The sequence below is a fragment of the Lipomyces chichibuensis genome (genome assembly GCF_038497645.1).
Source record: "Lipomyces chichibuensis strain CBS 12929 unplaced genomic scaffold V1513scaffold_17, whole genome shotgun sequence".
Taxonomy (NCBI): Eukaryota; Fungi; Ascomycota; class Lipomycetes; order Lipomycetales; family Lipomycetaceae; genus Lipomyces; species Lipomyces chichibuensis.
Window position 1 is genome coordinate 254,900 of NW_027117469.1, and position 23,567 is coordinate 278,466.

Below are 23,567 nucleotides of genomic sequence, written 5' to 3' on the forward strand. Positions count from 1 at the left end.
TATAAGTTTGACTTAATTGGATGGTCTTCGACTGGCAGAACCGTAGATATATTATGCTCATCCATCGACTGGACCTGGGCGGCATGATCGGCGTGGATTTTAATGGCTTCATCGGGATGTAAAAATAAAAATGAGTGAATATTCTGAATAAAAATGATTCATTTATAATCCAAAACTCCATGCCCTAAAATACACGAATATCATACAAGTTTTGACTACCTTCTATACCCATCAAAGTCCCGCTCCGCAAATCCGACCTCGCCTCTGCGTTTCATTATGAACCGTTCATCCAGCCATTCCTCCATTTGCTGATAATTCTTAACTAATCTCAAATCTGCACGCTCCTGCTTAGTTAGCAGTCCCTGCGTCATCTCGACGATCAAATATTGAATGTTCTTGAACGGACTGCCATATTCCATCGCATAGGCCCATAAGAGTTCAACCGCTTTCCAAGGAGTGTTTTCGTACCCCGCAAAAAGTGCCGGATTCTGTAAAAGTCCTCTGGCGGCCATAACTCCATCTACACCAGTAATTTCAACAATCTTCTTGACATCCGCCAACACGAAACAGTCACCATTGGCTACAACGTAGATCTCCCTAGGTACGGCCTCGCGCACCCGTCTGATAGCCTCGAGGTTTGGCGGCACCGAATTCCGTTGCTTATGCAGACGGCCATGCACAGTGATAATATCTGCTCCAGCGGCCGCAACCCGTTTTGCAAAGTCAACTGTACGATCCACGTCTGAGTGAATCCGGATCTTGACATCCAGCACAACGCTCCGGCCGAATTTCTCCCGCGCGACACGTACCATTGATTCCACAACGTCGATCTTCTGCATGAGTACCGCGCCTATTCCCTCTTGATTCTGCTCCTTAATTGGACAGCCGCAGTTCAATCCCACTCCTGCGACATAATCCTTGACAAACTCCGTCGCCTCCACCAATTCCTCGGCATTCGGCGCGCCAAACTGCGCAATGACGGGACCGTCCAGCTTGCAGGTCGAAAAATCCGCTTCACGTGCGTACTTTGAATTTTTGAACTCGCGGGCGATCATCATTGGCGTGTATGCTACGTCAACGGCGAAGTGGCGCTGAATGAGGAGACGGAAAGGAAGACGTGTGTAGCGAACCATCGGCGCGGCTATGTATAGAGGCCGGTTCTCGGATCGGGCTTTCGCAAATAATGAGAGAATGCTTGTTTTGCAGGGTTCACATGTTAATGGTAGAGTCTCGGGATCGTCGACTGTGATTGCGGGGGGAAGGGGCATTGAGTAGTCGTACGCCAGATGCCCTGGTGGCTTTTGCGGGACTGTCATCGTCGAGGAGAAAGCCGCTCGAATGCGAGTTAGCGTGTTCGCACGTACGTGGAAGACGCGTAGTTCCAGCAATGTGAATATTAATATTGAGGCGAAATAAAACCACTTGTAGTTTACCCGAGGAAATTGTGAGTAGAAGACTTTAACATGACGATACAAATTTTCTCTGCGTACCAGCCGCGTTCCAGCCGAATTTCTCCCGCGCGCCGACGATCAGTACACTTAAGCCGCACTGTCCTCGTACTACTTATGCGTTTCTTAATCCGTTATCGGCCGAACCTGACACGACAGTCGCCAGACCGCGGGCTACGCCACCTTCCCCCTATCTCTTTCTCTCTCTCTCTTTTTTTTTCTCGCGGGCTTTTCTGTTCTGAGCCTCTCGTCTGATTATAATTATCGCAACCTGCCATCGGGACTCAATAAAGCGCTCGGAATCCTTTTGGAGAGAATCTACGCGGAAGCTGTCACAAGAGTGGTCATTGAATACAACGACCGTGTCTGCAGGTTTGGGTTCGAGCCCTCTGAGCGGACCTTCCAGAAGCTTGGAGTCCAACACATGGTTCTCAATAAATGTCCACCCGCAGACGAGTACGCGTTTCTCGAACGTTGAGAAGACATTCTCGCCGACGTTAATGACTCCGTCGCAAAACGTACGGAAGGTGGAGCCAGCAAGATACGCCCGCAAAATCCACCTCTTTCCAACCACGTCGCAGAAGGAAACACTGAGACAGTGGTTCGGACGCAGCTACATATACAACAAATGTGTAACGTTGGTACAAGAGGGGATGAAGCCATCGCAGAAGGAACTGCGAGCTGTTCTACTAAACAGCGAAACAAATACATTGGACGATAGTGAGAAGTGGTTGGATCAATACGCCTACGATTTGAAGGACGAGGCGATTAGGGACTTCATGAAAAATTACAAAAATAGTATGGCAAAATATAAGAAAGACAAGAAGCAATTTACGTTGAAGTTCCGATCGAAACAGGCTCCAACACAGAGCCTCTCGGTCCTGAAGAAGAAGTGGAACCGTGGTGACGGATCTTTTTTTCATCCATCTTCTCGCCGTCAAAGATGGCTGCTGCAGAGTCTTCGCCCAAAATTTTAACGAGGGATTCAAGGCTCTTGAGGAAGCGGTCGGGTCGCTACTTTCTCATCACCCCAAATAAAGGGAAAGAGAAAAGGAAATCTGCAACACCGGGTGCGTTTGTTTTTATTGATCCCGGTGTTCGTACCTTTCTCACGTGCTACGACTCAAATGAGAACATAGTTGAGGTAGGGAGGGGATGCTGACCAGGAGGAGTGGATGACGGATCCCTCTTGAATCAGATCCTAAGTATACAGCTGATTAGCTCTCACAAAGTAGATCTAATGATATTACTCACAAATCTACGGTGTGAATCCTGTCGCCAGACTTCAATGAATGCTTCATTTAGCTCACCAACCCATATGTGATCCCTGTACGCAAGTGGACCATAATAGCCTAGCCTGGGGTTCGTTTCAATGGTTTCAGCAAGGCTTTGTGCCATTGCCACCTTCTCCGCCTGCACTGAGCATCAGGATCTTTAAATAGTGTCGATTCTTTAAAGCATATCAATATGAACACATTAACACGCATACCTTCGATCCACATATCCTTGTCTTCCAGAAGCTTGTCATATGTCTCACTAGTCCCAACTTCGATAGCAATCACCAGTTCACCAATGCCAGTCATAGTCTTGTACATGAATGCTCCATCTGGCTCTTTTCTGCTCCTTCCGTACTCACCATGAGTGAAATATTGAGTGGCAGATCCAACTAACTGAATATTTTCTACTGTGTGCGGACTCCTCGTAGATAGATAGTCCTCAACGTATGCAAAGATTCCGTAATAGATCCAGCTCACTGCTCCTGCATGGATGCTGCTAAGGCAAGTCACCACTGTCACGGTCTGGGCGACGCTATGGTAGGCTAACGATAGGTACCTATCATAACGAATACGGTTAGTTATGTCTTAAACAGTGAAGGCCGACAGACCTCTGATCCTCTGAAATGCCTTCCGCCAATTGTAGTTTAGAAAAGGCATCGTCCAGCTGCAAAAACTTTTCATAAGGCAGTTGAACATCTAGTCGCTGCTCTGGTGTATCCTCCTTCAGAAGCGTGAACGCCTCGTTGTAGTTGGAAAGCGCCTTCGTGTCCGTAACTGACATCTCTGAAATATCTGCTAGCCTAATGGGTTCCGCCTCAGTGTCCACTTTATAAGTGTTTGCCGTGAACATGTGACTGGCCGCTGACGAGATTGCTGTTGGGCGTTGCGTTGATCTTCAGCATGAGACATATAGCCGGACCGTCGTCCACCGCTTTTCTCTTGGCTGTCGTGGCATGTCCCCCGGGCTTTCTCACAGCTGGCTGGCTGGCTGGGTTCGTGGCGCTGATATACAAAAAGTCACGATCGGCGCCACGTTGCGTGAGGCTCAGCTGCTGCTTCTTGATTGTGAATAGTATGATAACCTCGCAAAATCTAAAAGCCATTTGATAGTCGATCTGAACACTATGGTCAATTGAACTAGGGGTGGACACGATTACGGCACCGTCAAAATTTACTATTATTCGTAAAGTTAATCGCAAAATTGAGAACGTAATCGTAAAGTAATCGTATAGTCTACAAAAAAATCGTATAGTAATCGTATTCCTAATTAGGAATGGACTAATAAAATTTACCCTGACAACGCGTGGAACGAGGGTGCCTGTTTAACATACTACGAAAGAACTCTTGGATCTGTTAGTTATCATTTGCCGCTCGATTGACAACTTGTTATTGCTGAGAAGCCCAGCTTCGAGTCCCGCATGCTCTCAAAGTTGGGCCCCGAAAGGCTCAGCGATCCGATATTGACAACTACTTTGGCGAAGAGACAGTAGCTGTCGACGCTATTGAACAGGGATGGCTGCGAAGGTGGTGGAGGGCCCTACAAAGATGAATATCCGAGAATGGCAGGAGCGGCCAGAGACTATCTTGCAATTCCAGCCTCTGAAGACTGAAGTGGCCGTTGAGAGATTATTTAGTGGCGGAAGAGGACTGCTAGGGTGAAGGCGGTATTCGATGGAGTCAGGAACCATGAGAAAGCTTACTTTACTTGCAGACCACTATTCAACTGCAACTGAATTGTAATTTTGTGTCTTTTTTATTCAATTTATCTGTTTGTCATGATGTCATCTACGTTTGCATTTCAGGGCAGATAATGAAATCACGTGAATGACTATACGATTTTTTTGCGAGTAACCAACCTCAGCGCTCGCATAGTTAATCGTAAAGTTTCACATGGACTCGTATAGTAATCGTATTTGACTTTACGGAATACGAATAACGATTAATCGCAAATCGTATCCACCACTAAATTGAACGCGTGTGTAAATAGAGGTAACTGATTTTGAACGCGTGTCAAGGAAAACACGCGCTTTTAGTAAAAAGGGACGCCGTGGTCGAAATTGTAAAAGAGGGTAAAGTAAGCAGGGGAGTTGAAAATTAAGTTGGGTACGGCGGGTACACAGGCCAGTGGTATTTTGGACTTTTATTGTCCGAGTTGGACTTTAAAGAATAAGTTCAAGGTTAGGGTTTGTGGCGCTGGGGGATTTTGGAAGCTATGAGAGCGATATACCGCAAGGAGCTTACTGACGTGTTTTTAATGTCTCTCTCTTGATTTAATGTTACTCGAGGATTTGCATCGCGTACACATCGGATGTTAGGAGTTTGGGCAATTGCTGACTGACATCATGGTGGGGACTTTGTCTGCGTGTCTCCCCTATCACGAGCCAGATATTCTCACGATCCTAACGCAATCCTCTTTCCTCTTTCTTCTGAATGTCGTCAATCATGTTCTTGACAACCTGGTATACTGCGGTCTTCTTGGTCAAGTATTTATCGGAGTCGCATGGGGGAGCCCTGGAGCAGGATTGCTTGGAATAACAGTGGAGCAAACAATTGCGCAGCTTGGGTATCTGGGTCTCATACTACTTGTCTATGAAGGTTGGTGATGTCCATGGATGTGATACCTTGCGGCAGCTTTCTGACAGGCTAATAGGTGGTCTTTCAACAAATCTGGTTTCAGTGAAAGCCAACTTGTGGCTCTCGGTTGGAATTGCCGTTACCGGGATAGGAGTGCCAATAGCGTTGTCATTTTCCTTGAAGAAACTCGCCAGTGCGACGACGTTACAAGCGTTCGCAGGAGGTGCGGCACTCTGCTCCACGAGCTTAGGAACGACATTCACCATCCTTAACACTAGCGGATTGACAACTTCACGGCTGGGGGTTGTCCTAACTAGTGCAGCTATGATGGATGATGTCGTTGGTCTAATCATGGTTCAGGTCATAACTAATCTCGCCAGCGCCGTATCTTCTTTCAGTGCTGTGACGATTGTGCGGCCTATAACTGTTTCGCTTGGCATGGTGTTTGTTATACTGTTTGCGTGCCGCTTTTTCATTAGGCATATAATGATAAGTATAAATTTTTGGCGGAAAAAGAATCCAAAAGGGATGATAGACCGGGCACTTCATCGGGGAGATACCACGCTACTGGTCCACTCCATCATTCTGTTCGGCTTAGTGACTGGAGCGTCTTATGCTGGAGCGTCAAACCTTCTCGCGGCATATCTGGCAGGTGCATCAGTCAGTTGGTGGGATGCTGAAGTCTCACATCTGTCGTCCGGTCAGGCGGACGGATTTACAGAGAATAAGGATTGCTCCTTACAATCGAAGCAGACTGGTCAAAGGCAACTGGGGCAAGGGATTACTGATGGGGGCAGTGCGAAACTGGACACGATCGAAATCGCTACTAGTCACAGACCGTGTCACAGACTGTGTCTCGCGGATGAGCCATCCGGACGGGACGATGACCAATTTACCGGATTAGCAATCTACAAGACCTACTATCTTGCCGCAGTTGAGAGGATACTGAAACCTTTCTTTTTTGTAAGAATGATGCTTATAGCCATTGTACAATCTGGGCTAACGGGTATAAAATTCCAAGGCTTCCATCGGTTTTGCCGTGCCCATATCACACATGTTTTCTGGATCCATCCTTTGGCGTGGAGCGGTATATGCTCTCTTGATGGCCTCTGGGAAGATGATTTGTGCTCTTTGGCTTGTACGATTCACATTTCGGTCATCGTTTGGAATAACGCCTTCTAAGCTGACATTGCGACCAAAAATCTGGCGTAGGGTCACAGTCAAACCAAGCAATATAAACAACCAAAAGCCCGTATGTGTGGAGGAGAATCCATCCGAGGCAAGGTCCGTCGCCTCTGAATTCCACTGTGGCTCGAGCCTCCAAAAACCTTTGTCGCTGTATCCTGCGTCGATAATTGGCTCCGCGATGATTGCCCGGGGTGAGATTGGTTTCCTTATATCGTCACTTGCAGAGAGCAATGGGATCTTTAGCTCCTCGAGGTCGTCTTCGTCAGAAGGGGGTTCTGAAATCTATCTCATTGTCACGTGGGCTATCTTACTGTGTACAATTCTTAGCCCGATCTCTGTGGGACTTTTAGTCAAGAGGGTTAGAAGGTTGCAGCGTCCTGGGCGCAATGATCTTTTGGGTATATGGGGTGTAGGTGTGGCATAGTCAAGGAACAGGGGTGAAATATTTCACTACTTGGGCCTGCATGCACCACTTCATCGTTCGTTAGTAGTACGCCCAACACGCTACAGTCTCCGTCGCCGTCGCGCACAAAGGCAGCGGTGTGGAGGTAACGAGGTTGAAGTCGACCGCGCGACGGAAGTTGGATCCATAAGACAGATATAGTTAAAATAGTTAAACCTTACCTGAGGGGTATAGTTATGCCAAATAGGGTTAAGCCAGGGACTTAAGACCGGAAGGTCGGGTCATAAAGGGGAATATTCGGGTGGCTTAGATGGCTTCTCAGCAGGCAGGACTTGAGAATATGCAGATATTGCGTTGTCAGTATGTTTCAGGCGGTATCGTCGACTTATTTATATCCAATGCCGTAGTAATGAATATTCATGTCACAATTTACAACTACGAAAATCAAGGAAAACGGGTGTAAGACAATCAGTAATGACACATCTTATTATATATCGTCCCCGGCAAATCTGTTCCGATCCAGTGGACCACAATCGGCAATGTTAAATCAGCTTATCGATATCCTCAATCGGGTCCCCGGTACTAATTGAGTGGGTTCTCACGTTTCATGACCTGCGGCGTCAGTTGCAGATGACAGGTGATTGTGATGTCATCTTGCGAATGTCTCGGGTATTTTGAGATATACGTCATGTGACAGCATTTCAGATCGCCGAGGACGGAAAATGATTTTTCTTCGTTTTTACGATCGCATTTAGATCAGCCGAAGGATTCAGGATGATTGGCCTTTGTTTCCCTGAAATTTCCGAGTGAGGGCATCAGGGCAAAGCAATCTAGAATCAGCGGGGAAGATTATGAAAAGTGTGGTAAGTGCATATTTTAGTTTATGGACTCAGATCCAACTGCCAAGGCTTCACTCTTAACAAAACCAGCAAGACCGAATTGTCGTCTCTAAATATAGCTGAATACCCATCTCTAGAGACATCATATTTGTTAAACCCAACCTGCCATTCAATAGAAACAAGATCACGAAGCTGATGCGGGGATCCCGTGACCGACAAGTCAATTAGCACAAGCGATTTTATTGTCGCCGCTAGACTTTTTTGGTATCGAATAACTGTTCGATTTAGTGAGAAGAATAGACTGGTGATGTTGGTGCTCTACGTTGTTGGTGCTCTACGCTTGCTTGTAATTTGACTAAAAAAATATAAAGCACACACTCATATCTTTCTCCCCCTTACGTCACAGGGACCGGCAAGGAGCAACGCTACCATCACTTTACACGAGAAAGTTTAATACGTTTACTGTTTTTCGACAGATCGTAAAGGCAAATTAAGCGATAAGAGCGATCTGGTCCGGCCCTCGGCTGGTGGGCGAAAGCGGAACTTTGTCTATTTGGGGAGTATTTAAACGCCAGGCTTTAACTTGCAAAAGAACACCCAACAATAATAATGTGTAGCTATGATAGTGACCAGAATGAGCCGCTGACAATTCATTGATAACAAGGCCAATTTTCTCATGACGGGCCTGCTATCGTAATGTCGGTCCTCCCCTAACCTCCTGTCACACAGTACCTGAACCCGGCTAATCGTTTTGGCCATCTTTATTATAGATACTAATAAGATGTCATCTAGTCGTTCTAATTTATGGTGATGAGACGGGAGCCGATTGGAAGGTTGGAGGCGGGTGTAGATCGTTCATTTGCAGAGGCCACTTACCGTGCCGTCATAAGGCCAGTCGTCGGCCGGCCATTGGGCATGAGCACATGCGCATAAGTCGTTGCACTACGGGGCATAATAAATTATTAGCTAATGCTACGAATCTCACGATGCAGATGGATGTCTGGCTGTTAGTAGCAGCTTGAAAAAGCTTGAAATGTCAGTTACAAATTTATTGACAGCCGCCAAAATAAAGTCACTTTGTAATTTGTCACAGGTCACGATGAAATCGGTGACCAATGACTTGGCAACGAAAATTGGACGCCGAGTTCAAGTTTCAGAAGTGCCGCAAGTCAAGCCCCTGTGGCTATGCTCGATTTTTATTCGAAGAACGGCGCGCAGACACCATTGGCTGACTAGAATTATAGCTTCATCCTCCAGTCAGGTCGCCGTCCTCTTATATTGTAATTTTTATGCCCTGGTTGATAATCCATTTCATTCACTTAGCAACAGTCTATTGGGAAGTATACGAAAACTCGTATTCGCTTCGCAGCAGCAGCAGCAGCAGCATTAAACTCAAACAGCCTAAATTAGCCTGAGCCATACAAACAAGGTTTGGATTGTCGAACGCCAATCTCCTGGCGCTAAAAGCAGCGGTTGCCTAATTTGGCAATCTTATTATACCTGCTACCTCTTTTGTTTCTTTCGTGTCTCGGATCAAGCTAAGTAGAATGTTTGAGGATCCCTCATATAAAATCGAGCAATACTAATGTGATGGTCAGCGAGTTACTTACTAACTATTCTCTTGCATCTGAGAATATTTTGTCCAGTCTTCGACTCGGTCTTTAACTTTTTTTTTTTTCGATCTGAAAAAAAAAACGGCTTGTCAATAAGTGCATAGAACTAAGACAATCAAGTGATGATGATGTCTATGTTGTTAGTAAGCGATGGGTGGGTGACAGTGACAGTGACTTGCGGCATTCATTCGTTGTTGGTGCACAGATTACAGGGGCAAGTAAAGGATACGGCATTTACCATAAACTAATCTTGCCCAGGTCTCTCCTAACCCGCACATCCTCCTCCACCACCACCACCACCACCAATGAAAAAAACCGATTAAATAGGCGCGAACTCGCCTACCCATCTGCCCGCCTTGCTGTCGCCCTCCAACCAGCCAATCTTACTGCCCTTCAGTCCTCATTTTGTCCAAATTCAACCTGTCTGCCTCCGACATTCAATGGTATCGCAGACTCCGGTACCCACACACCATACGCTCTTCTTCCGCATCAGACTCTACCCCACCGCCTCTACAACAGAGAACAATGCGATAGTACACACTCCGATCTTTTCTTGTACACTCTCCCGCACTACTGCCCTCCCCATCCTCTGTGGGGGCCCTCATGATCCGTTCTTGTCTTTGCTCAAACTGACTGACGGCGCTGGTGTTGCGCTTCTTATTGACGGCAAGGCTGTTCGCACTCGTGAGCAAATTACCCGACTGGTAGCAATTGGTCGATTCGGTCGTAAGCCTGGTGCTGTACCTATTGGCAACGGCAGTGCCCTCAAACTGGTTGCCAGTACCAAAAAAAGAAAGATCCCCCTCTTTGATGTTCTTTACTGTGAGTATCCTCTATGCGTGGTTCGATTATGCCTTTGTTTCTGACTCTGGTCTAGTGGAACAAAAAGACGTCGACGAAGACAATGAAGATATCCACGCCTCATCCTCGGCCTCCTCCCTGTCGTCCGCTTCAAGCGCATCCTCCTCTGTCTCCCTCTCGCCCACCCAGTCATCGTCCCTTCTCAAGCGCTTTATTCGCCGGTCGAAAGCTGAGCGACAACTAGCCTCTGCATATCCAGACATGGAAGGCGCGACCGTGTACGACACAGAACTTCTCCTCCGTCGTGCTGGCTTACGCGCTCCCAGATCTCTGCGCCTGCAGGTGCGCGAACTGGCTGTCAAGCAGCAGCAGCAGCAGCACCACCAGCACCACCAGCAGTACGAGCAACAGATTCATTATGCCTGGTATAGTCGCGAACGAGATGATATCTCACCCGATCGATCCTCGATGTATTCTTCTTGCTCGTACGCATCCAGTGTTGGGTCATCAGCCTCCACCGTCTCGACTGGTTCGTTTGACGAGCGACGCCGCTCAATTATGTTTTCGGTTGGTCCTGATGATGGTGACGAGCGTTTATTCTGGGACGACGAACCGGAAGATCTTGCGGCTTTCTCCAAAGGGCCACGGTATTACCAGCCGCAACAGCAGTATAGCAAGCAAGGATATATCTTTCCTACAGATACAAAAAATGTTAATCCTGCGTCCTACATGAATTACGCCCAGCAGCAGCAGCAACTGTATCAACTACATCAACTTCAAGCACAGCGAATGCAGCAGCAGTTAGGGCATAGCAAATGTAGTTCGCTGTCGTCCCAGGACAATGGACGGCGACTAGCCAGGATTTACGAGGAGGAAGAAGAATAATTAAATTATGTATTTATAACATTTTTTTGGCTATCATTATTGTATTTGTATTTTTGCGAATGGAGTTACGGGCACCAACGGTCTGACTTTTTTTTGCTTTTGCTTTTTTTGTCTATTTTTTAAACCGATGGGAATACCATTAATTGTAATGCTTAATTACAGAGGAGATAGGTAGTTAATCGACTTCTTATTCGACACTCTCTTGAATCCGAGCCCCAGGCAGCGTGACGCAATGTGGCTTGCCTTTTAACGGATTAGGCTAACAAAGGGTGATGGCCCATTGAGCCGAGACACAAAAAAAGAAGCAATGCAGGTTACAAAAGTTTCGACCCAAATCGGCAAAGCACATTCGCCGGATCACCGTGAGTAAATATTGTCACATTTTTCGGCTGATGATAAAACCCGTAACCCTTGACTTTTCATGCCTTGAAACTTTCTAGCGGATTAATTGAACCGCCTTAAGGAAACACCCGAGGACGAGAGGAAGCTCAGCAAGTCCCTTCCACTATTGAAACATCTCTTCTGAAGGTGGAATCACCAGATAGTTCTCTAGCTGCGGCCGCCATAAGCGGAAACTCATCTTTGTGCATTCTCCACCATTAAAAGAGCCAAGTTACACCGACTCAACAACGTCACCGTCGTTAGTAGAAATATAATGCTCGAAATCAGACAAGTCGCGATGCTGCGGTTTGCTGGGGTTCAGGGTCAGATCACATTTCACGATAGTTGCAAAAGATCCAACCCAGGAGGTGACAGCTCTTCAGGATGCCCAGAAAGAAGAATCCTGGATGATATCTAGTTAAACGCAAGGGAGCCCTGATGTAAAACAGCTAGATTCGCTTGTCTGGACCATTACATTCCCTTTCGCTATCCCATCGCTCAGCCTCCTTTTGGTCTGGCTTGACGCTGTGGTAGATATTGGATCCATAACCGTCGAGCAGCCTTCAGAACATATTGTAAACCATGAATGTTCTATGATCTCTTGGACCTGCGGACGTTGCTCGGGGTTGTACCTCAACACTTTGTGCAAGAGATCCTCGAAAACTTCTACCTCTGTGTCTGAGAGTCTCATCCCCATGGATTCAAACATAGACTTCGTCTCAGGCTCAGTACCATCACTGCTCTTCACGTTGTGCGTCTCAACTGCAACTTCATCTGTGACGGGTTGGTAGTCGTCTGACCCAATATCCCTGATAAGTTGAACTAGAGGATATTCTTTAGACAAGGGAATATCGTTCGGCCAATAGATTTTAGGCTTCCCATCCTCATCGAAGTAATCGTTGCGCCTGTCCCAGGAACTCCACCACGGCTCCGGGAGTTTGCCAAAAGTCTGTACCATCTGCCGAATAACATCATCCGGATCATTAAAAAAGGATTCAAACAGTTGAAATCCCGCACGAATCTCAAAGATCATGCATCCTAAAGCCCAGATATCCGCCAAATTACTCGCTTTTTCTTCGAAAAAGACCTCGGGTGCGAAGTAAGGCACCGTAATGGCTACATTTTGTGCTGATGATGTCTGCAAGAAGAAAGATTGACCAAAATCCACCAGTATGACCCTTTCAGTAAACCATTTATATTCAAGATTTGAGAGGTTTGCGGATTCAACCAGATAATCGGGTGCGCAAGGCTTGTCATTGAGTTCTCCTGACCAAGCCCTCACTTTGGCCGTGACTGGGAACCCTAGTCGTTCATAAACGTCATGGTCCGACCATGAGTCTACATGTGCAAGTTGGATCAGGATATTAGAGGAAGTAAGATCTAAACGACTGGATTAGTCCAAACTCAATGTAATAGCGACACATAAAATACCTCCATGAGCGACCCCTCTAGAGTGCATGTACCCGATAGTTAGAGTCACCTGCTTCGCGAATTTTCGCGCTAGAGCTCCACGTAGCCTGCGAGTTCCAGCCGGCTTGCCCGGAGTGTGAGTCATCTGGGCAAGACTAGGGCCCGCAAATGGAGACACAAGACAACTATGGGAGCCATTGGGACCGTCAATTGTAAAATGGTCGAGAACGCACAAAATGTGAGCACAAGCAGGGTGGCATATTGCACTGTCCTTGAGATACTGGAGAATTCTCATTTCATCACATGTGTTCGAAGCCTCTGCGGTCATTATTTTGAGAGACACAAGCCGGTGACTCTGTTCATCTCGCGCTAACCAGACGGTCGAGAATCCTCCGAACCCAAGTTTGTGAAGTACTCGATATCTTCCTCTGGAAAAACTATCTCCGATAGAAACAGGATGAAAACCACCGGTTCGATAATTCTCTATCTGCTCAACATCGTCCAGGGATGAAGGTATAAATTGCCACGAGGATTCGGTCGTCGTCATGACTGAGTTTAGAAACTGATGAGCTCGGACACAACGGCTATATTAAAATAGTGCTCTTGATAGCATGGAGTCTATAACCACTAGCTTACCAATAAACTGATGTATTGAAATACCTAATCAGCCTGGCGCGATAACGCAGCAACCTATTTCAGTTTTATGTGACACCTTGTGTTGAACAAGGCTTTAGGCGGCTGATGTAATCTTACCCGGCCATCGGTTCAGTTATCAATGATACTGAGGGTTTAGTAGCTGATATTAGGGTAAGCTCGCGCCTACCTGCGGACCAAGTAGCTCTTTGAGCCAGCTCCTTATGCGGAACTACTCCTGATGCTGTTGGCAAGCGGACAGCCTCAGTACGTACCCTGGACATAATACAAACTGGCGTCAAGTCTCCATTCGAATGCTCGCTGCTGTTTCTGTAAACTGAGATATTTACTATTCGCATTACAAACGCTCAGACCTCCCCCGTTCGTGATCTCTTCGCACTGAGTGACCCTGTGCTGTCGTTTGATTCTGTAACTGCCAAAAAAATTCGTCTCTATGCAGTTCTCACCATTAAATATTGGCCTTGAGCAGTTCAATCAGACTCCAACGTTTTATACCATCTCATTTCATCGTTGTGGAATCTATTGTTATTTAGCTCATTCAATATATCTCAGTCTCGGGAACAGCAAAAAGGTGTCACCATTAGCTGGAAATGCACTAAGCCTAGAGCAGATCAGCGACTTATTAATTTCTGTGAAGACACAGTCAAATCGATAGCTGTAACCCTCAATAAAGATCTAGTCATAATCCGGTATGATCGCCGGCGCGCTCCTTGGCTGTATGCTGCGTTTCAGTCCAACTAATCAGCCTTATTAGTGCGCTTCCACATGATTCTACGAGGGTTAAAGGAAAATATATTAAAGACAAGCATCATATAACCGCGGATTTTATTGACAGTACGTATATTCTATATGCTCATCAATACGTTATTGTAACTAGTAGCTAATCTCGATTTCTCTCAGGCACAACTGGCGATGGCTTAACCACACATATTTACGTTGATGAGAGCAGCACTAGGATACTAGACCTCGCAGAACACAATCCTAATCCTAAGATTTGGCCTTTGTATTAGCTTCTGGTGGAAGAACTGCTCACCAGAGCGCACTGCGAGACCGAGTGTGGCGTCATTACCGATGCCTCACGTCGCTCGCAGTGTTTTAATATTCGCTACAACTTCTAATTTCTGCTGATGATGTTTGTCCATTCGTGGGCTCAATTTATTTCCCCACTTACCCAGCATTGACCACTCCTCAGTTAGAGCTGCAGCGGTATTGTAGTATGGCGGATCGGATATCTGCCATACTTTCTGTTGGCAGATGCAGATGGCGAAGATGGCGGATAATGGGTAAATGCTCTGACAAAAATTATGGCAGATGTCAAAATCTGCCGTACAGTGTAACAGTGTGAATCTTGTGGAAGCCTTCTGAAACGTAGGTAGCAGAAAACTGGTCAGCGGTTGTAGCTTCAATAGTCGCCCTGTCGTGGTAGTCGACTCTCCCAATTACTTCTTCGATGGCAGAGCTTTGAATCGCGGATCAAACACCAGAGTTAAACTGTATGTGTCCTCTGGAGTTTTAGTATTCCTTGTATTTCTCCAGGAGAGCTGATACAGCGGGGGCAATACTCTTTTTGTTGTTCTAACTATGGTCTTGACTGTGGATAAATCTAGCACACTTTCAACAGCACGGAAGCTCTTGCAGCGTGGAAAAGCCTCTGATTCACTTAGTCTGGAGTGCTTCACGTCAAGTTTCTACAACTGGAGACATGGGCAGCCTTTCGCATGCCTATCAAAGGAACAAAACCCGGGAGTCCTCCATTGAAAAAGTATTCTGAACTATATCGTGAAAGGAAAATGTGAGAAACTTTCTCGAATCCTCCATTGAAAATATATCTATAGTATATATTGCTACCTATAAACTATATCGTTTTCCGGGTGCTGTAGTATAGAGCAACCTCAACATGTTGCACTCCGATCTAGTGATCGCAACCGTTGCCACATTTGTGTTAAATGCTTTAATTATAAAGAAACAGCAACTCTAATAATTCGAAATCAATTCACTTATTTCCTTTGTATCCATATTAATAACGGCTTCGGCTGCATCGCGATTTAGACCTCTTATCCACTGACTTGCGAGACAATCTTGTTAGTCTAAGGGCTTCTCCACGCAAACTTGAGTCAAGCTCAGCCAGCATCTTCTGCGCTCTGATAATGTCCGGCAGTCGTCACGCCGTCATATCCGTTTCCGCCTCGAAGTTTGGTCTCAGGTCTCTCCTTTCTCTCATATTGCCCAGTGCAGCTTGTTTGCAGTGTCACCGCAAAGTTCATCTTTTGCACTTCGCTCATCGGCTGGATCCCTATAAACAGGATCAAATACTTTCTCCGTCTGACCAAGGCTATCTGGTAGCCATCAATCTGGATTTCCCTGAAAACCTACGTGCGGCGTCCGCCTACTATTGCAGCGCCATTTGCGCGTGTTTCTCTGTTAATCCCACTCGTCTCTGTTTCACTCGCCTCTATGTCCGTTTCCCAAGAGGTGTATTTAGCAATGATTGTTGATTCGTAGCAGTTAGCATCTCGAGGGTCTTGGTAGTTCGCATTAATAAGAACCCCATCCACTATAGCTACTATGTGCAGGCTCAACTATTGAGCAGATTACATTCATGTTCAGTATGCTTTGGCGCACATCGCTCGTTTCCTGATTTATAGCTTTATACACAGTTCTCTCTCGTGTCACTTGATTAATGCGCTTACTAGTCATGACAAATACCATGTGTTCATTATTTGCAAGATCTATGTGTCTTCAATTATTTGCAAGATCCAACAACGGTCTAAGTTAAAGCCATTCCTTCGTTATGAACTCCAATCCTTGTTTCAGCCATGGTGTCTCAAGAGTAGCTGTACTATCAAACGCGTGCTCGCCCGGCTCAAGTGAAAAGTAGACTTTGGATTCCGGTATCCGTGTCTTCAGCTTTGCCACAAAAGCCTTACTCTCCTCGAATGGCACAGCCGTGTCGTCTCGCCCATGGAAAATGAACAATGGTGGAACTAATTGCAAATGCTCAAGCTGCTCCATTGGGAATAATGCTGGCGGACCATTGCCGAAAAATTCCATGAACCGACCCTGTTGCACAATTGCGAAGGCAAGTTCGCCGCGGTCAGGTGGATCAGCAGAGGAGACTATCTGATTCGGTGTACATTTTGTAATGTGCTCATCAATAATATTAGGGGGCAGCATTGGACCGCCAAAGATGGGCTTCACAAACAGTTTGGTGTAGAAGTCGGACTTGAGATCGATCATAGGGTAGGCCGCGATGGCGGCACTAATTTTCGGCTGCGAGAGCGCAGACTGGATGGCAAGATACCCACCCGCGCTTTCACCGACGACGAGGACTTTCTCTAAGTCAACATTGACACCACTGCCGGATGAGGATAGGAAAGTCGGGAAGTCACGACGCAACCATACCCAGAAATCGGATACGTCTTCGATGATGTCTGCACCACTGGACTCAGGAAGGAGGCGGTAGTCCGGTGTCACGATGATGGCGGAGTGCACCAGAGCGTATTCGAGCTCCCAGCTGGGGTACCAATCGGCGAAGAGTCGAGAACCAGTGACCTATCAAGGAGGTCAGAAGTACGGCACAGGGGGATAATATAGAGAACAGCAGCAACGAGGATACTAACAAGATATCCACCGTGAAATCGGACTATGAGGTGATGAATTGCCGATGAGAGTGTTTTCGGGATTAATATGTCGGTCCTAATTTCATGGTCACCAACCCTCTTGTAGCAAGTTGTCGATATATTGAACTCTGAAAATTTAGTAGAAGCCATAATTGCCTTAGGAATGTAAACAAAAATGGAAGTACGAACTAGTTAATTAGGTGATTTGAACAAGGTGGAGTCCATGCTGATTATCCGGACCTTGCTGACTAAGGCGGGCGCTGTCGTTAAGTTATCATAACAGCGGCCAGTACCAAGTTTCACCGACAAAATGGTTAGAAGTCGACGAGGGATAAATTAGATTGGGCAGGCACGGACCCTGTTTGCGTTGGTCCCGCATGGTCGGAAATGCGACGCTGTTCCTTGTCGATGTTGCCGACTACAAGTTCTTCATGCTTAATAATGCGACCAATAAAATGTTATTCGTAAAGGAAATGAATATTTTTTGTGTTACTGTCAGGAGAACGCTCCTCGAGAGTCAGGTACTCACATCAGGTTAGGGCTCCCGAGATTGCCTGTCGGTCTCGAGGCTGAGTCAAGGACCATGAAGTTGGACGCACGGTAATTTTGTGGTATGGTACATTTGGTACGTGTAAATTTTTGATTGAGATTGTGTATTTGAGTTCGAAGGCTCTGGCAGGACCGAGGGAAAGAGACACACAAATAAAGACGTGGGAGTCCGAGTACTCCATTGAACTAAATATACGTAACTTGCTTCCCAGCTATTTCTTCGTATAGTTTACGCCCGAACGACTTGACGCCTTACAGTTACAGAATCAAGTCTACTGCTATCGTTTTATATGCTCCACCTAACAACATCAAGTTTGTCAAACTCCCCGCACTCGCAAACTAACTGCCATTCGGTTGCAGGAGGTATTTTTGCTCTGCAGTAATGCGTGGGAACTCGTCTTGATGCAAAACCCTGAGCGTCTATAAATCGTCACCCTCTCACTATAAATCTCTATCGGATATGCTGTCATAGGCGCGAATAATCTCCAACGGCTCGCCGCGGTACTACAGTATGAAGGGGTTATGATTGACGGAATTAAAGTTGGAGAATCATAACCCATGCCTCTTTGGGACTAGCCAAACCAATTGCCTTAACCACTACCGGAATCCAGCCACTACCGGAATCCAGCGCCATAACGGTTAATATTTACTGTATTCTGATCTACTCTTTCGACCACCGTCCTAGTATAATTCCTTTAGTGGTCAGTATACTTCTCATCATCGTCCTCATTGCTATCGTTCTGGGCTAATGGACCTTCTGGTGGATATGGCTTGTTCACGGCGCTAGTCTCAAAGAGGAATGGTTGGTTGGAGCCGTTGACTATTTGACCAGCGACTTGGCCGAATAATTCTTTATTCGTATTCGGCCCTCCAGTAGCGAATACGAATTATGTCTACACCTACATCTCCATCCATTCACGAATCAGATAGACCGTAGGCAACCGATGGCAAAACCTTGATTGAGTTTGCTTAAAGCCTAAGAACATCTGCGGATCATGTCTTCAGTCAAATTGTAGTTCAAGCAGCTCATGCTAATACGCAATAAATGCGTTTTTGTAGAAAACGCTGAAGATAGTTAGATAGTTTCAGTCAAGGCAACAATGAAAATTGTACTCTTCCACTTTCCATTGATTGTTGCCTGTCGGTCGCATTTATCTATCGCGGATTTTGCTTGGTAAATAGAAGCCGTCAGGCTTCCGTAGCTAATGAGAGCGGCCAAGACCCAAGCGGCCAAAACATGAATCAATCGAGTGCATGCTAATTGATGGCCCGGCAAATCCCTGTCAGAGACGGTAAACGCAAAGGCCTTTTCAATCGTAAAACAGCTTGTTTGCCATTGCCGCTGGTTGTGATAGGGGAACGCCAATGGCTGATAGATCTATAGCTTCTAAGTGAGCTATCTACTCCGCCGAACGCAAAGAACAGTCCTATATTTATCGCATATCTAATGACAAAATATTACATAACATTGCAAGTAAACATAACTTTTGATGCGCGCCGTTAGGTCAGTTGTCGCATAACATACAATAGACCCTCCGCAACTGACACAACTAACCAGACACACTATTGCCATGTACCCACTGCGGGTCCAAATCCTCCCGCTGGAACTTTCTGCAATGTCGCTGTCCCGGCGCCATCAGCGCCCATGAGTTGGACTGTGTTGCCCCACCATTTAAGTGTTCGTCCGGTGTATTGAAGAGCGAAAAAGATGAGGATGCCGCTGAACGCCATACCGGCTGTGAGGCCAGATGACAAAATATAGTTGTACTTCGTCCACCACATAAGGTATCGCCGTCGGATGTAATACATGAAAAAGAAGGAGAAATAGATACCCGGTGTAAAATAGGAAAGATTGTAGGTTGCGCCATAACGAGTAATGCCGGAGAGCAAAACAACCGGATGAACGTATTTGAGATAATTGGTGTAACGACGACGTAAAGCCCAAAAGCCTGTACCAATGACCGCGCCAACAAGGAAGCCGTATTTCAATGCGGGATAGATAACATCGTAAGTTCTGTGCGGCCCAATAACGCCAAGGAGAAGCGTGTTGGAGTAGAGCTGATTTGGGAAACTACAGACTAGCCGAGCTGACTGTGTACTCGTGCAGAGATCCGGAGTGTTGTTGATGAGCCACGTAATGGCACCGGTGGTGACCTATTTCGTTAACATGTAGTTTACGCCCGAACGACTTGAGCCTTACAAAGCATTGCAACAGCGTTGCGGTCATTTGAGCACGAAAAACAGCTCGTGGAGGGCAACGTGCATAATGGGCCAATTTCTGATCACCAATGAAGGTCTCCGCTTGCTCATCAGTATTGTAGCCAAACACACGGCAAATCAATGATGCCACAGCATTGCCATGCACCATATAGCCAGCAATAATGACAGTCAGAGTATCGCCTGGGATCAAATATCCTGTAGTCGAATAGATAACCGTAGTCGGAATAACTAAGGCGACGCTAACTAATATGACAACGATGAGGGCCCAAACAGGCGTGCCTGTAGGGTAACCAACAACAGCGCCCACGCCAACACAGAACGCAATAATCAAGGTAGCGATAAACCACCAGTCAGGGACTTCCTTGTACATGCGCATAGTTCGCGAGAACGGATCATCAAACATTTCATAGTTGGACAGTTTACGATCCTTGAGACTTCGGTAGAAGCCCTTGCAAGCGTCTCTGATTGTCTTCCATTCGTTTAGCATAATATAGCAGAAAGCGCAAGTATACAATGCATAGTAAGAACCGAGCATAGTCATGTTACCTGCACCGATATAGACTTGTGAATAGTTTCGATACTTTTCGGCATCAAAGACGTGGTTCGTGACAACCTTGGTGAGATTATACTTGGCACCGGTACGGTCATAAACATTGCTGTTGTTTGGGGGAAAGTATGCGGTGTACTTGTAGTTAGACCAGTACATACCGATGATGATAAACGCTCCTATCCAGGCACCAATGTACCTGTTGAGTGAAGAGAAGAAAGGCAGGATTAGAGGTGTCGTGTAGTTGATAACAGACCAGTCGAATGTCGTCCAAGGATTGATCCCAAGACCCATCTTCGAACCGGTTATGAAGGCCAAGTTTTTGTTCTTGGGCGCGATCCAGGTTATCCAGTTAAAAGTCGACAGTGCCGTAAAGAGATAATCCGGAAGAAAGAAGTACACGAACATAACCGCGAAACTAATCCAGAAAAGCTTGTACTTCGAGATAGTCCAACCATTGATCTTCTGTTTAGTCTCAGGAAGTAGTAGTGCCCGGTTAAGCTGTAGAATCGGAAGAACCGTAGGCCAGACAGCTTTTGTTGGATAGACCACGTAGCGACGCATGACGCCTGCTAGACCAAAACCAAAAAATTGTGTGACAAATGCCATTAAAAAAAGAAAGCCGTATTGAACCCATTCGTTGTTAAAAAAAATTCCCAAGCGCATGACGAGGCCATAGTGAAAGAAGTTCGTGGCCCCACCACCGACGTTTGTCATGATTGTCACAAACATTTGCTCTTTAAAAGTCCAAGGCCCGGGGTTCATAGCAATTTTCCAGCCAAAAATATTGACAGTCCATTTGGGGAGAACCTTGGCAATAAATCTCCCTGAAGGATATATCAGAACCTGAAGGACCGTTGCATTAAGCACGATTGAAGGTTGACGCTCTGAGTACATCTGATTCACAAACGACGCACAGCAAACCCAGAATATTCCGACCGCATAAGCACGGAGTGTCTCGCAGGGCATCGACGGATCGTCAGTTGGTCGGACAACTGCGCGTACTTCCGGATAGGGGGAATGAAATTTAAGAAGTGATGCTTGTAGTCGAGCCTCAAGCTGATAGTAATAAGGTTCCATACCACTAAATTGCTCTCCCTGCAAAAGGACATTGATGCGCGCCATCATCGCCTCAGGAAAGATTACGTCTTCCTTGTAATACTCCGCTGCATCCGTCAATATCTTCAGTGACTCTTCCAGACTCAACGATTTCATGCAATCCAGAATATAATCTGGGTCCTCGTCAAGAATATCACGCAAGTTATCCACGGTGTCAATGAATGCATACATCTTCTCCTTCTCCTCAGCCGTGTACAGAAACTCGTCTTTCTGTTCATCATTTACTTCGGCTGTGATATATGCGTTCTTCTTTTCGCTAGTGGAGTCGCTGTCGGAGACGGGACCGACCACTGTTTCTATGATGCCGGCTCCTTTCTCGTATTGAGACATCTAAAACACGTCAGGTTTTGTAAATCTTTTGGACACAACAAAAGCATAGCCAATCCGAAGCGAATTCCTCTTCTAACGCCACTGTGAGAGAAAATAATACCTTTAACTTCCTCTTTGGAGTTAATCGGGACGCAAGGCGCAATTGAAATGCTTCGCTCGGACGCTGACTTCAGAGAACGAGTCGCGATGTCAAGAAGCTTGCAAATTAACAGCAGCAGGGGCGACTCGAAGCTATATATCGCTTTTACAATCGAACATGGTAAGCGAGGCAGTCCTGCCATCGGGAATCCCACGCCAAGTGGATTCATTGCATCTGCAGCTATAGTAAAAAAGCAGATACTTGAGCAGTGGCGTCCGCCTACCGACATAAGGTACGAGAGGCGATAAGAGCGAAAGCAATCTCTGGGGTTAGGTGGCCCGCGCATTAAGGTTGAGCAGATAACCTTAGAAATAAAGAAGCGAACTGTGCTGTGACCTCTCCACTAGAAAACCGTGACAACAGACCAAGCTGGGAATTATAAACAAAATCTCCCTTCGCAATTGGAGCCTATAATATCGGCAGCGGCGGCACCGTGCTAGTCTGCAGTAGTAATTGAAATTGCATACGAGAATATCGCACAGCAATCAACAGTGGATTCCATACAGCCTCACGCCGCCGCCGGCCGTGAATTCCCCGGCCCGCGACGTGCAGTAAGGTTAGGTTGTGCGGCGTGCCCGGGTTGTGATGATTTGCTGAGACGGTGACTTGGCAGGTTTCAACAACCCAAGGACCCACACACGCTTAGAATTATAAGAGTCCAAGAAGTCTTAGCCGAAAAGGGTTCCCTATCCCTGTTCTAACAACTCCCCAACACGCAAATCAACTTTGCTGCCCTTGCTGCTTTAATTATAAAACATGTGATTTTCTGGCTTGTGCGGCAGTGGTAAATTTGTCTGGAATGGCACGCCGATATCAATGAGATTAAGCCTGCTTATCGAACACGACCCATTCGTGATAAAGCGGGAGCGATAAGCAGAAGAATAAAGTTGCCATACATAATGCACGCGTCAGGTGAGCTAATTTGCTGTCGAACCGAATACCGCGTGGACCGCCATTAAGTACCTTGGGATAACTTGAGAAGCCTATCGAGAATCCATAAGCCGAGAAATCTCCATCACCTCGTATGAGGGACTTAGCTCCAATACCAAGACAACAAGTCATGGCAGGACGACGGCGCTATCAGCTAAGAATTTATTCCGCAATGCATTACCGAAGAATTGAAAAGTTGAGTCCTTAGACAGCAGACATGCCAAGGGCCAGAACACAGTTATATGCCCCGCGATGCGCAACAGTTGTGTATTGAGTGAGTATCGTAGAATCTGTCAGTTAAGAGGCCCAAACATGAAGGGATGAATTTGAATTTGACGCAAGCTGTTCGTGCCATATCAGACAAATTAGTATTCCCCACTCGCTTGAATTTGAGACGACCCTCTACATACAATGGCATCCGGTCTAGCTTCATAACCAGCAACTACGGCTTACATATCACTGATATCGATCGTACGGTCGCTTGTCAATTCACTACTTGCCACTCTTAGCCGGATTATTGTTGTGTTTGTCACAACGGGCTCATTGTCCGGTTACCCTTCCACTGGCTGCAGGACCCACTTATGCCATAACAAATTTTTAATTCATAATAATATGGGGGATAATATCAAAAATGCGGTGA

At 46.3% G+C, this 23,567-nt stretch overlaps 8 protein-coding genes across 8 annotated transcripts; 3 read left to right on the forward strand and 5 right to left on the reverse strand.

Annotated features, from left to right (window-relative positions):
• Window positions 1-141: 141 nt before the first annotated feature.
• Window positions 142-1,528, reverse strand: V1513DRAFT_445562 (uncharacterized protein). Its single transcript, XM_066898127.1, has one exon. The coding sequence runs from the start codon at window positions 1,314-1,316 to the stop codon at window positions 216-218; it is 1,101 nt and encodes a 366-aa protein (XP_066753425.1). The 5' UTR covers window positions 1,317-1,528; the 3' UTR covers window positions 142-215.
• A 690-nt stretch (window positions 1,529-2,218) lies between these two features.
• Window positions 2,219-2,802, forward strand: V1513DRAFT_445563 (uncharacterized protein). The gene is made up of 2 exons (XM_066898128.1): window positions 2,219-2,649; window positions 2,703-2,802. The coding sequence occupies exon 1, from the start codon at window positions 2,392-2,394 to the stop codon at window positions 2,608-2,610; it is 219 nt and encodes a 72-aa protein (XP_066753426.1). The 5' UTR covers window positions 2,219-2,391; the 3' UTR covers window positions 2,611-2,649; window positions 2,703-2,802.
• On the reverse strand, window positions 2,801-3,575 carry V1513DRAFT_445566 (uncharacterized protein; the record flags this gene model as incomplete). The annotated part of the gene is made up of 2 exons (XM_066898129.1): window positions 2,801-3,281; window positions 3,334-3,575. 2 exons carry the CDS (start codon window positions 3,573-3,575, stop codon window positions 2,801-2,803), a joined length of 723 nt encoding a protein of 240 aa, XP_066753427.1.
• Window positions 3,576-5,067: 1,492 nt separating this feature from the next.
• Window positions 5,068-6,911, forward strand: V1513DRAFT_379795 (Sodium/hydrogen exchanger family-domain-containing protein; the record flags this gene model as incomplete). Its single annotated transcript, XM_066895024.1, has 3 exons — window positions 5,068-5,320; window positions 5,376-6,262; window positions 6,321-6,911. 3 exons carry the CDS (start codon window positions 5,068-5,070, stop codon window positions 6,909-6,911), a joined length of 1,731 nt encoding a protein of 576 aa, XP_066753428.1.
• A 2,638-nt stretch (window positions 6,912-9,549) lies between these two features.
• Window positions 9,550-11,428, forward strand: V1513DRAFT_77228 (uncharacterized protein). The gene is made up of 2 exons (XM_066900608.1): window positions 9,550-10,164; window positions 10,220-11,428. Exons 1-2 carry the CDS (start codon window positions 9,783-9,785, stop codon window positions 11,026-11,028), a joined length of 1,191 nt encoding a protein of 396 aa, XP_066753429.1. The 5' UTR covers window positions 9,550-9,782; the 3' UTR covers window positions 11,029-11,428.
• A 399-nt stretch (window positions 11,429-11,827) lies between these two features.
• On the reverse strand, window positions 11,828-13,366 carry V1513DRAFT_425506 (protein kinase; the record flags this gene model as incomplete). The annotated part of the gene is made up of 2 exons (XM_066896124.1): window positions 11,828-12,789; window positions 12,841-13,366. 2 exons carry the CDS (start codon window positions 13,364-13,366, stop codon window positions 11,828-11,830), a joined length of 1,488 nt encoding a protein of 495 aa, XP_066753430.1.
• A 2,879-nt stretch (window positions 13,367-16,245) lies between these two features.
• Window positions 16,246-17,243, reverse strand: V1513DRAFT_425507 (Alpha/Beta hydrolase protein; the record flags this gene model as incomplete). The annotated part of the gene is made up of 2 exons (XM_066896125.1): window positions 16,246-17,025; window positions 17,094-17,243. 2 exons carry the CDS (start codon window positions 17,241-17,243, stop codon window positions 16,246-16,248), a joined length of 930 nt encoding a protein of 309 aa, XP_066753431.1.
• Window positions 17,244-19,205: 1,962 nt separating this feature from the next.
• V1513DRAFT_425508 (OPT oligopeptide transporter protein-domain-containing protein) lies at window positions 19,206-21,858 on the reverse strand (the record flags this gene model as incomplete). The annotated part of the gene is made up of 2 exons (XM_066896126.1): window positions 19,206-19,796; window positions 19,843-21,858. The coding sequence occupies 2 exons, from the start codon at window positions 21,856-21,858 to the stop codon at window positions 19,206-19,208; spliced, it is 2,607 nt and encodes an 868-aa protein (XP_066753432.1).
• Between the last annotated feature and the right edge of the window lie 1,709 nt (window positions 21,859-23,567).